We start from the raw sequence: 13,288 nt of genomic DNA, 5'->3' as shown, positions 1-13,288 counted from the left end.
TTTAGCCTTCTGGCAAAAAAAAAAATGAAGAAGGATGTCTTAAAAATTATCCTGTGAGTCTGGGGGTTGCATTCTGGGGAAGAAGAGCATTGTCCAGCTTTAAGGTAAAGAGCAAGGTAACTGCCCAAGTTAACATAGAGCTCTAGATTTCTGAAGTATTTAGTAGGGGCAGCACTGCATTGGCTCTGGCCTAGGAGTTCCTGGTCTTCTGCAGTTAAATATCACACCTCTTGTCTTCATGCTTACTGACCATGGTGCTGTTTCTCTGGTCTTGCTTATGCCTGAGGTTTTAAAAAGTGAAAGCAGCTATAGGGGTGAAAAATCCTTGTGTACTTGTGGAACACTGATAGTTGTACAAGCTGTAGTTTATTACAGAGATTCACTTAAGCAGTTTAGATAATGCTTTGTTAATAGGGTACATGCTAACACATCTGATTGCTCTTCTGCAGCAAGTACATCCTCTGTATAAAATATGGAAATTCTCTCTTACAGATGCTTCGAGATATTTTTCTGTCTTATCTACCTTCTGACATAATTTACTTCTTTTTTTTTTTTTTTTTTTTTTTTTTTTTTTCTTTTTTTAACCTGTAACTGTATCTGTTTCCTTTCCGAGGTGCCTTACTTTCATTCCGGCTCGTGCCTGAAAGAATCAGAGGGATTTCCATGCACTTTTTAGCTCTCTTTAATGGAGCTGGCTGCTTTATGGGAGCTTTCTTTGTTCAGACAGCCCACGCAGGCACTCAAGGTAAGAGTATGCTCATGATTGGTGTTGCGGAGCAGCTTTCTCATATTATTGATTTGGAGAATTAGGTAGCAGAATTAAAGGAGATGCCAAAGTTTCATTGATTTGCTCTCACAATTAAGATGGAATTAAGATAGGAAATAGCCTTCCAACTGTATTCATCCAATTTTAATGAGTCATCTTAGTTTTGATAGTTGGAATAATTAGAGGATGGCATCTCACAGGAAGTCCTCATATCCAATCTCTGTACTTCTGTTCTGGAAGACAAGAAAATAAATTGGCTAGGAAGCACCTTTTTATGTTCATAAGTTCACGTTATTCATACCCATGTGGAAGCCTCTGGCCATGAGAGGAAGATCTGTGCTTTAAAGGATGGAGAACATGCATTCCTGACTGTTCCACATAATCACGGGGTAAAGAAGTGGATTGAGTGTTTCAAGGCTGTCTAGGGAACTGGTTCTCCTGGACCCATTACTTTTCTCTTGCTTTCTTTACATCATTTCCTTTGCCTAGCTATTGGAAGAACCAGATTCAGTGAAAATATGATCTCAACCTTTTGCAGGTGAATACTGCAATTCCCAGAGAACTTCCTGTTTCAAAAGGAGTTCTTTCAGATTCAGCCTGTTGAGGTGAATTTAGTGTAAGCCCTGAACTGGAGTTTTTTCTGGGTTGCTGACTTTCAAGATAAGCCAAGAATTTCTTAGTCATTTTTCCTTTGCTGATGAATCTTTGTTCAATACAGAAAAGACTTGTTTCATAAGTAAATTTAAAAAGTAAAGCACTTGAGCACTTGAACCGAGGGACAAGGATCCCTTTGTTCACGTCTGAAATAGTTCCACTTGCTGAGGCAGTACTTCTAAAGATGCTTTCCATTGATAAGCTCTTTTGGTACTGTGTTACAGAGAACTGTTCTCTGAGAGAGCACAGCTCCTGGCCCCAGTGCATGACACCACTGCAATTACCACAGCTGCAGAATTTTGCAACTGCTCAGGGTTAAGTTTTGGATTCTTCTCTTTCCTGCGTAAAGAATCATGTATTTTAAAAACAGGGGAAAGTGGGTATTTTGAAAGGATGACAGGAAATTTTTATTCCTACTTGCAAGATCTGAACAAACAAATAATTCTTTGACATGCAGTGCTCGTTTTAAGTTAAAAATTCAATTAAAATTTTATTATGAGGTATAAAAACATCACCTAGAGATGGGTAAAAAACAGGAATGTTTACAGAAATGAATCAGGCAAAGAGCTATTAAGTACCAAGGCATCCAGTGTGGAGAGGTGAGCTCCTTGAATGTCGCCCAGTAGAACAGACTGTTTTTCATTGTGTACTATGGGTTCAGTGAAATACAGGTTCAATGAAACAAACAGTTTAAGAAAGACTATGTTGCTGTCTTTTTTACTCTCCTCCCCCTGAAGTATGGAAATTATCAATTTCTATAAAGTTGAAATATTCAGTAAAACTGACATATTTTACTGCAGTTTTACTTTGGGTATAACTAAATAAATAACTATAAAATAATTAGGCATAATGTCAGCACCAAAATATTTTGCCTATGTTGTGTCACTATTTATGTAATTAATTTATTAGTGAGTATTTTTATACAAAGCGATAAAGGAAAACAATTTTTGCATTTGGTTTTCAATTCAGGACATTTTTGTCTAGCTTTCTACCAAGGTGACTTATTATTTTGCTGTAATTCTGTGTGAAATCATTCAATTGATTCAAAAAAGAAAATGCTCATTCCTTGCCAGAAATGTTGTTTTAACAGAGATTTCAAATTCTTATCCTGTCTGGGATCGAGAAGGCTGAACTCTCCAAATTCTCCACAGGATGCAGTTGCCATGTTCTAACCCCTTTCACTCAAGATTCTTGAGCAAACTGAGAAGTGTTCTGGCTAAAATCCTGATCACTCTTATACATAGCAAACTTCTCTACTTAGATTTGACCAAAGAAAAAAAAAAGGCACTATAAGTATGTCTTTGTTTAACTTTGTCAGACCTGCTGTTCCTGTGGACCCCACCATTACCCTGAGCAAAAGTCACTCTTAAATTTCCCAGGGATTCAGTGACAGTCTATATTCAGATTAAGGTGCCGTAATGGGACTGAATAAACCCCTAAATAAGAAATGTCCTCTGAAAACTCTAAAGGCTTTAGAAAAAACTAAGTGAAAAATGTTCAATGTTTGCTCTGCTGCTCCAGTTACATGAGTGTTAGAGGATACTTTCCTTATTAGTATGTAAACAACATATTATTAGGCTCTCACTTTTTACTCTTAAAAATAAGTGGAATCTCACAAGTTATCTCTTTCCCAGTGTTCCTTGCTTGAATAAGATTAATTATTCCAAATTACCATAATTCATGCAATTCACAGTCTGTAAAAGATGGAGATATTCCTGCATCCTCATTTGTGTTATAATGCTTCAGACTGAAGACAGTATATTCCTCTACTCATCCCAGATAGACTTTTGTCCAGCTGACTCTTCAATCAAAGTAGGTTTGGGATCAGACTTCTGTAGCTGGGTACAGACTAGGAGAAAACCAAAGAAACATTTTAGGCTTGGTTTTGTTTTTCTCCTGGTTTGGTAGGAACTGTAATGAACAAAATTCTTCTGTTCCCATCTGTATTTTTTCCAGCTCTTCCACTGGGCTTTTTACAGTGTTCTTTGGTGCTTGTGAGGAAAAACTAAAGATCAGGAAAATAATAATTTTAAAATTTATAAAGTCTAATGGTTACCTATTGAACCTTCTAAGGATGATAGTGATTTAGGGAATAAAACTGTGTCCTCTCCTGGGTTAAATTACAGTCCAGTTACACAAATTAAGCTCTCATTACTGACACTTGGTCAGGTTTGTTTCAGCTTTGTTTAAAGAGCTTGTCGAATATTTGGTATCTGGACAATTTATGGAACTGGGAGTAAAGCAAACCAACCAGAACCTTTTTTTTGTTTGTTTGTTCCTAAAAAAGTTCAGCTAGTTTATTTATATTGAAAGTTCTTTCTCATTTTCTGAAAGAGAAGATAGTGTTCATGCAACGGTTTTGCAAGATTTAACAAGGTTTAGTGTGTGACTCCTGGGCTATGAATGCTTTTTGTCTTGTCCCAACTAAAACCTGAGCCAAGACTATTTCTGGTTCTCCCATCTCTAAGCAATGAGACCACGTTTGCCATGTTTCTGCAGCGAAGTAGATCCTCCAATGTGTATTTTGAAGTGTTGAAGCACAGAGGGTGTTGACAAAATTTAAACTTTTTTATATCCTATCTCATGTCACTGGTTTAGAATTTTATTTGGGTTTTTTTATTGGCAAAGTTGATCAGATATCAGTCAGTCAAAGCTGCATTAATCATTTTTAACGCATCTATGGAGGATGGTGTGAATATGATAAAATAAGACTTTTTTAAAAAATCTGACGAGTGCAAACAGATGATGGGTGACAGTGATATTTTCAGTACAAGCTGGGAAACTGCTTTCTTTTGGATCTCTTACCTCTCCTAACATTTTAACGGAAGAAGATGCAAGACAAAACCTGTCCTCCTATGCCAATCATTTCAGAATACATTTCTCTAAAAATAATAATATAAATATGTAAGAAAGAAACAAAAATAAAGAAGGTCAGAGGAAGGAAATTGCCCCAGACACAGTATTTAGAGAATCGTTAGGGGTTTTTTTTCTGTGGTTTGGGTTTGTTGGCTTTTTTTGGTTGTGTTTTTTGGTGGGCTTTTTGTGTTTTGTTTTGTGGCTTTCTTTTTTTTTTTTTCATTTGGAGCCTTGTGTGATTCTAAATACCAAAGATGATAAAGCTAAAGGGTATTTCTTACAGTCCAGATGGTGGTGTCCACTGATACCTACTTAGCTAATAAGGATTAGAGGCAGATTGAGACTTTAATTTGGATATGATTAAACACTACATACATGCCCACTAAGTTGATGAAATGATTGAAGGCAATACAAACCTTTTCTAAGATATGAAATAATTTTTTTCTGTAATCATAGTCTAGGTTGCTGGATAGATGCAAAAATGCAGGAATGGTACTGAATAGACTGACTTTCTGGTACGAGACTGTTTTGCTTTGTCTTCAGTGTTTTCTCTGTAATAAAATACGATGGTGTCATTCAGTAAAAACAACTGAATGCCTTCCTGTGCAACTTTGGGCCTTCCCTTGAGCTCTCCAAGGGTGCCATCCTAGTAAGAGATGCACCGTGTGCACTAGTATTTGTTAAGTTTGGCTTACAGCCCTTTCCACATCTTCTTTGGTGGCTAATAGTGCCAGCAGCTTGTTGCTGTCAGTCATCCACCAGAAGCAGCCCAGGAAAGTTTTCGTCCATGTCCTAATCTCTGCTTCACCTACACCTCTGCCTGTTTTTGGTAGGATCGTGTGTTTTGGTGTTATATAATATTCCTTTTTCTTGTACTAACTGAGCAATTTGAATACAAAATTGATAGGCCTGCAAAATGTCAGTGAAAGTTCACCTAGTACTTCATTTCCGTGATGGTAGAGCAGGCTTGAGGAACTGACAGTGCTAAGAATTAACTTCTAATTTGTTCTAAATTTGCTGTAAAATATGAACCCAGTTCACCTCTAACCAGTAAGAAAAGTCTCTTTAAAATATATGCGAACTAAAGGAAACTTCTGATTCTTTGTGGTGATTCATGCTACAAAGTATTTCCATTGTTGGAATAAAAATGGAAATCAAAAGCTTGTTGTAGAAAATTAATTCCCAGTGAGCAATTATCCATGTGACAAACCAACCTTGTAATTGGCACTTCTGTTGGCAATCTCCATAGAAAAGTAAAGGATTGACAGAACCCAAAGGCAGTCCCTTTTGGGGGAAAGTGAATTGTTAGCATATCACATGCTGATTCAAGGACGAGAAAGTGCTGGACTATTGAAAGACAGCAGTGCCCAGGGTGCTTCACTCCAACAAAAACAAGCTGCTCCACTAAGTTCCTGGTGCTCATGGCTGAGAGTAAGATCCTGAAGGTATGAACCCCAAACCTGGTCAGTGGAGGGTACTGGAGTCTGCAGGCAGCTTTTGGAAGCTGTTAGTGGGGTAAGGGGTGAAAGCATCTAAAGGGAGTTTTGGTGACTGAAACACGTGGGAGATATTTTAGCACTGATGACTGTTCTCCCAAGGCTTCCTGCCAGCAGAGGAGAGGATTCTCTGTAAAGTGAGTGTAAGTAGAAGTAAATGCAGGTTAATCCCCTCTTTCATGGAAAAACTTTTATTTAAAGGGGAAAATGGAAGAAAAAAGAGTGAGAAGTAAATATTTTCAGCTGAAAATAGGAAATAGTTACATTAATCTTTGCTGCGTCCTCTGATGAAAATGCATATTGGCAGTAGGATTACAGTCTGGGTATCCTAGGGCTGCTGCCATCGTTGTTCCTCTGTAGAAAAAGATACCCCTGACAAACCTTGTTGCCCTTCTCTGAAAGGAAAAGTCCTCTTGCTTTGGACAGAGCAGGAAACAAGAGAGGGAAAACGTGTGTGCTATGGCAGCTGGAGCCTTATCATGCCCAATCCAGTTTTGTCCCTGCCTATGCTGTTGCTCATTTATACTAGAGGGTTTTCCAAAAGCTCTGTGTCATTATCCTGGCCTTGCTGTTTACACACTAGCTATTAGTAGAAGAAGCAGGGAGGAGACAGAGCAATGATCTTTGACCCAGGCCATGGAGGAGACTGGTGGTGAAGTGGGAGCAGAACCCAGATCTCCTGCTTGCCAGGCTGCCCTCCTACCCCTCCAACACTTCCCCCTTTCAGTGCTTCCATCTGGTGCCTTCACTAGTGGTAAGACAGCTTCAAAGGTCCGTTTCACCCCATTCTCTTAGAAGCTGCTAAATTATTTTTACTTATTGGTTTGTTTTTATCGCTCGGTGCTAGTTTTTAAGTACACGCTTTCTGTTCAGGTTCCATTTTAAATGCCATTCCATTAAAGAGCTCCTGCTGCTCATAAAGTCAGCCTGGCCAATGTGAATAACCTAGCAGGCAGTGTGAACTCTGCTTTGACAAGCCGTAGCACCAAACCCCGTGCGCGCTTCCTCTTCCATCAGCTCCACGCGCTCTCTCTCCCCGACTTCTATTGGCCACCGGGGGCTGCGAAACGAAAAACTACCTGATTGTGAATTATGACAGTAAAAGTTTATAAGCTGCTAAAATGAAGTTACAGCACCTAGGAGCTCGGTCGACTTACAGTGTTAAATGACACGTTTTAAAACTCGCTCTGAGAAGGCGCCTCAAAGGGAGCGGCGCAGACGGAGGTGAGGTGGTGCTGCTCTGAGACAGGCAGGAAGGTAACGTGGCACGGGGAGAGCTGCAGAGGGGTTTGGGAAAACTGCTGCACGGATGGCAGTTGTTCTCCGTTAATCCCAGGAGAGCTAAAGGCGACGGCTTTGAAAAGAAACATGTTTACAACTCTAAGACGTGGAGGGAAGACGAAAAAATGTAAATACACGGATGCGTGTTGGGGAGGGGGTTGTAATTCTTTGGCTGCAGTCTCTCCCGTGTTGTGGAACTGCTCTTTTTCTCTAATTAGAAAAATACTGACAAGTTAAGGTTGGCATTTGATGGATAAAGATGGCATTAGTGGCCGGAAGATTGGTTAAGGCTAACAGGTTTGTGCAGCACAGCTGTGGCAAGAAAGCTGGCTCTCCTCCTCTCCTCTTTTGGTCATTCAAGAGCTGAATAGCCACACTATTTAGATCGGCAGGATTTGATACCAGACTTGGATGTAGCAAAGAAAGGTGACTTTGGGCGTATTAATGATGGTATTTTAGTGCAGATCAGGAGTGTGCTTTTAATCTGAATCTCCTGATCATCTCTGATTTGCATTGCAGAATGATCTTGGAGCATAAAAACAAGTGCATTCCTTTTGGATGGAGCTAAAGGAATGCTCATGTCTGATATGTTCCAGCTGTTAGTGGGAACTGGTCTGATGTGAACCCCCCTGAGCTGTGGATTGTGCGGACATTGCATTTTCAGCACCAGCTGCTTCACATTCTATATTTCTTCATTAATTGCTAATGAAGACAGTCTATCTGCCTTCTTCAAAGGCAATAAATATTCTATATTTCCAAATTATGTAAGTGGTCATTACAGCACTGTATAGGTCTCTGATATTCTGTAATTTCAGTTTCTGTCTTCTTTTTCAGTTTGGTTTTATGTTTTTACTGTAGTTGGTTATGGTTCTTCAGGTGCTTACTGTGTTTGGTTGCAGACTGACTGGGGCTGGCTTTCTTTTCAAGCATTTTGATTTCCATAGTTATTTACCACCCGAGCCTGTTTGCAGACCTGTTGCAATGAACACTGAAAGCAATGCAGCTGCAAACTGAAGCACACAGGTATACAAGCAGGGAAGCCTCTTCGTGCACCCAGATGGTTCTGTCCTCTGCTGAATGGAGGCTGCCAAAATGTCCCAGACACTATTGCCAAAAGCTTTGGTACAAACAGATCTGATTCATGCAAATAAACACTGCATGCAAGAGAAGAATGTGTTGCTAAAGGCAGCTATAAAGAAAGGTAAAGTGTCAGATGGCATCTTGGTAATGGAGGCACCAAGCAAATACTTCTCATGTTTTGGGGTTTTTTTAAAATTTTTTTGTTAAGGAGAATCTATTAAAAGCATGTAAGATGTGAATAAGGATTTCTACTGGCCACCTTATTGTAGCTCTTTCTAAAACTTTCACATTTAACATTCATTTAGCTGTGTGCACAGGATAATACAGAGGGAAGGTGGCCCAATCGTTGCAGGAGAGGCTGTGCAGAATTAGGTTTTCCAGTACGCTTCAGATTTATTAGGAAGGTTTTTTAGTTTCTTTAGGTCTCTGTTGCCCATCTGCAAAGCAAGAGCAAACATACACTGTAGACTCAAAAAAAACCCCACGTAGGTGCTGTGAGAATGAAGTCTGTATAAACATCTACAGGGGGGTTCAGAGCACCTGCTGGGTTTGTGTCTTACACAAAGTTATCTTTGTGTCTTCCATATGAGCCATGTCTCTTGCTGCAAGGCAAACTAATTCTGCTTCAAATGTCTGCTTTACCAGGCAACTGGTTTCCACACTTGCTGCATGAAGGTAAATTGGAGAGATTCTTCTTCTTCTTGGCTTCCTTAATGATGGTGAACACCCTGGGGTTCTGGACCATTGCACACAGGTATGTGTAAGAAAACGAAAGCTTGACATTTCATTTGTAGGTGTGGGTAGAAATTCTTGTAGAATCTGTAAACCAGTGTGTAATTAAGAATTGGTAGTGATAGATATGTGAACAGAGATTTCACAACAAAAATGTGGTAAGGTTAAACAAAAAAGACTGGTACCATTAGCCTTAAATACTTAAGGGGTCTTATTAATTTTAAAATGTCTTAAAGAAGAGGGTCATATTCTTTATAGAAAGGTTTAAATATTTTGGCATGGAGTTTAGATAGGAGCACAAAGATATCTTGGCCATGGAACTGACTTCCACTGCACTTGGCTTTGTACCAATTTATAGAAAACAATACAGTCATCTCAACAAGCTTACACCTTTAGTACAGGACAGTAGTCAGAGGGGTGGTAAGAAAGCAGCAGACCACTACAGGTTCATGCTGTATGCAGTGGTTTCAACAGCACAACCCTGCAAGGTTTTCTGACACTCTACTGGGCATGGGATGAAAGCAACTTTCTGCTGGAGACAACAGAATTTCTCAGCCCCCACCCAGGAAGCAATTTGAACCTACGCCTATAGAGCGTAAGTTTAATCCCTGTATGTCACCTGTAAACTGCAAGGAACTCGCAGCTGCCGTCCCCTCTTACATCCAGGGTGGTCTGAAAGTTAGCCTGCCTTCCACATTCCAAAACATTCATCACAGTTAACTCTATTGTCAGCGTTATAAGTAATATTTGAAGTCAAGAAGAGGGAGGGAAGCAACCTGTGTCACCGGGAGTGGGAAGGGTCACATGCAAATGGCATTCACTCTTAGGCACTGGGAGGCAGTTCTATGGAAATCCTTCAGGAACCTTTGTGAAGCAGAGATTTGATGATGACAGTAATGAAAAACTTACAAGGGTAGTGCACTTCTAGAGCTCTTGACAAAATTATTGCTTTTTCCATTACATTTAACACCAACTTTGCAGCACCAAAGTTTACTGTAGCATCTTGTCAATTCTTTCAATGTGATTCTCTTCTTTTAAACGTGACCTGAGCCACAACTAAAAAAGTTTCTCCTGCATGTACTTTGTATTCCTCTTATGAAATGCGATTTTATTCTTCCGTAAAATGAAATTTTCATTTGTGACATTTACTGCTGAAAATAAAAGGTTTTGGTAGTCAAAAAGTTGACATAAAATTGGATTCAACTCAATAAAAAAATTTTCCACAACTTAACATGTTTTTGAGGAAATGTGTCTTCCTAAGAGTAAGAAAAAAAATTTTTTAAAAAATTATTTCAAATCAGTTTTTCACTTCAGAACCAAGGCACTTCATTTGTCAATAAGAAAACCAAAACATAAAAAAATAAGGCTTTTGAGGTCAAAGGTAATTGTTTAATTTTGTGCTGAATAAGAATTCTCCCAGAGGGGAGAAAAAAAGGGCGAGGACCATTCAGACAAACGCTGATTACGTGTGGGAGAAATCAGGCTTTAAAACTCTGAATTAGAAAAATATACTAAAATTTCTCTGAGGAAAAAGACACGTTTATTTTTTAAATTCATTAAAAAGGCACAGTATAGGTATTATTAACATTTATATCCAGTTTGGCACTTCTCATCCTGCAGATCTGAAAGGTTCTAGGAAAATGCATATCACTGTCCTATTTTTTTGACTGCCTAGAACTCCAGGACTCAGAAGGCACTGTACCTTGAAAAGTAATGCCTAATAAACAATGGGTGAAGCTAATACCTGAAAGGATGATTACTTTGGTATTTTCCTTCCCTATCATCTCCCCCAGATACAACAAACTGCATGAGGATTACACCAGTGAATTCAGAGGAAGTCTTTCCGGAGAAAAACTTTTGAAGCATGGAAAAGCCATCAAGCGTTATGATACTGTCCTGGAAAGATCTCCCATTTTGTCCCCTATGAAAAAAATCTGATAAAATTTCACCCTTGTTTGACTAAATTTTGATTGTGTTATCCACCAACTTTCTGATGATAAATTACCTAGCATACTTAAGCGGAACCACCAATGTATTTGTGAATTATCTGATGAATAACAATGTTATTTATAAGTTTACAAAATAGCATTTGTCATGAGATTTTGCCTTGTAGGAGGCTGAACTGTCATAATTCACACTGAGGAGAAGGAGAGCTCACTGCTTGGCATGGTTAATGGGGAGAGGCTTTTAATGTCTATATGGAGATAGGTATCCACATATATTTGTACTTAGGAATGGTTCAAAATTAATAAACATGCATTCATTTGTTTAGCAAATTGCTTTGCGACAGTATTTACATTTACAAGTAATTTTGGAGTCTGGTATTGGCTGGTTGATACTTGCAAAGGTGGGAGACTCGTGTGCTGCTCTTGGATCTGCTGCTGATCTGCTACTCAGCCTTCTGCCAGTTGCTTTAGTTTGCATGTCACTAAAATGGACACAGCCATACTTTGCAATCTTCCTTGCAAATTGCTTGGAGATCTACCAAAAATGTACTAGATACTGTATACCAGGCATCAGTCCATAAACTGTGCCATGAAAAATTAATGCTGAGGCATCCAGTCTTATCTGGCAGAAGCACTGTGAGATTTGCCATCCATAAAGGATGACATAAAGAAAAATGATAGGAGGAGAACTGGAGACTAGAATTTATTTACATCAAAATTACAAATTGCAGCCCAGTTTCAGGAGTTGAATTTAATTAGGAAAAAAAAGATTGGGAAAGGGTAGATGCAGTTGGAAATGGGGTGAAAAAATTATTAGTAAAATGCATTCTAGTTTAAAGATCTACAAAAAATCTTTGTTGATTGGCTGATTTTGTTATTGTGAGAGATGCTAATCTAGCACTTAACATTTCTTTTTAAAAGTCATATTACTAAAAAGAGTGAGAATAGAAGTGGAGTATTTAGGTCATAAGGAAACATATCAAACTCATAAACTAAAGGAGCACTTTGATATCAAGATGTTCATAATGGAACTGGTAGTTAAGTCAAAATGCTTGCTAGATATGAGGAATGCTCTATCACAAGAGAAACTACATTAAAAGAATGTAATTAAGTGATACAGGGCAGTTTGTGAGCTGAAACTATAAAAGAGTTGGTAAAGGAAATCACTTCTCCACCATTAACTGTATTTTATGCTGTAACTTTGGGTTGGGCATTGTGGAAGTGGGAGCAAAATGTAGTAAATACACCTAAGATGTAGGAAGGAGGGCAGCAAGGAACTCTTAGTTTCATCTCACTAGTATTTAATTATTTAAAAAAATATTTCTAGTCATGAGATTTAAAAAAAAATTGGTTCAAATGCAACACAGATGTATCAAAGGTAGATTTGACAGATTACCTTAATGTCTGTGTAATGAGAACTCATTTTCTAAACAAAACATAGTAGAGATGATGTACATTGATTTCAGTAAAGCATTTGACGTATGTCCCATGGGAAATAACTTGTGAAGATGGAGATCAGGGTCAGCAGGAGAGCTACGAGGTGGCTGAGGGACCCATTAAAGCCCAGCTGGCAACAGATACTGTAGAAAGAAGTACCCATCTGGAAGTAAGATTTTTGTGGAACTTGTTTAATATCTTTGTGGTAAAAAAAAGGAATCCTGGGAAGCCCCGGTGGAGATGGAAGAAGTAAGTATATCTTTCTACAAGTTTTATCTGAAATGATCATCCCTGTCAAAGATCTGCTTTCTGACTGAGTGGGGGATGTCGTGCCTTGATGGCAGAGCTGAGTGTACAACTCCCTGTTTGCCCTGTAAGAAGTGGGGTGGGGGAAACAAGGCTACCTGCTTGTCTTGCCCTGGCTCTTGCCAGCAAGGGACAGACTCTTCCTCCAAAAGTGGCTGCACAAGCAGGGCTGGAGGATCTATTCTCTGAGGGCACCACAAAGTGGGGGACAGACCAATTTCCACATATTTGAGTAAATTTACCGGCCACGCTTGAGAGTTGTTTGCTTGTAAGGTATTATTTTCTAAAATGTATTTGTATTGTAATAATTATTTAAGCCATGAAAATTCCTAGTGTCTTCCATGAGAAATTCTTGAATACTTGACTTGACCTTTGCGTTGGCACAGAAGAGTTACAAAAATACTGTCTGGAGTCTGCTGACAGGAGGTATGTGGTTGCTGCCAATGCATTTGAGAGTTACACACAAGAGGAGAAGAACTATGTAATAAAAGAGTAAAATCTAAGTGGATATAATTGGGCTAAAAATGCTTTTAACACCTAATGATAATTTTATTTTTTTAACTGCAAAAATAACAGCAGTGTGGAACCATTCACATTGAGAACAGGAGAACGAGAAATCTAACCTTATTTCAAGATAGTGTTTCCCCTGATACATTCTCAGGCCAAATGACCTCAAACTTCCTCAGACCAGTTTTTCTTTTTTTTTTTTTATCTCAGAAATCAAAATGCAAGAA

At 38.8% G+C, this 13,288-nt stretch overlaps 1 protein-coding gene across 1 annotated transcript in view; it reads left to right on the top strand.

The window, feature by feature from the left end:
- Nucleotides 1-11,113, top strand: part of SLC15A5 (solute carrier family 15 member 5) — a 33,406-nt gene extending 22,293 nt beyond the window's left edge. The window contains exons 7-9 of the mRNA XM_027747460.2: nt 614-745; nt 8,779-8,887; nt 10,659-11,113. Coding sequence (XP_027603261.1) covers nt 614-745; nt 8,779-8,887; nt 10,659-10,803 — 386 coding nt within the window. The 3' untranslated portion in view covers nt 10,804-11,113. The remainder of the gene's footprint in view (nt 1-613; nt 746-8,778; nt 8,888-10,658) is intronic.
- Nucleotides 11,114-13,288: the final 2,175 nt, after the last annotated feature.

The sequence above is a fragment of the Pipra filicauda genome, unplaced genomic scaffold, assembly GCF_003945595.2.
Source record: "Pipra filicauda isolate LSUMZ 115617 unplaced genomic scaffold, ASM394559v2 scaffold104_size2351352_pilon, whole genome shotgun sequence".
In the NCBI taxonomy this organism is placed as follows: domain Eukaryota; kingdom Metazoa; phylum Chordata; class Aves; order Passeriformes; family Pipridae; genus Pipra; species Pipra filicauda.
The sequence above is the reverse complement of the archived record's forward strand: the minus strand, read 5'-3'. Positions and strand labels throughout refer to the sequence as shown.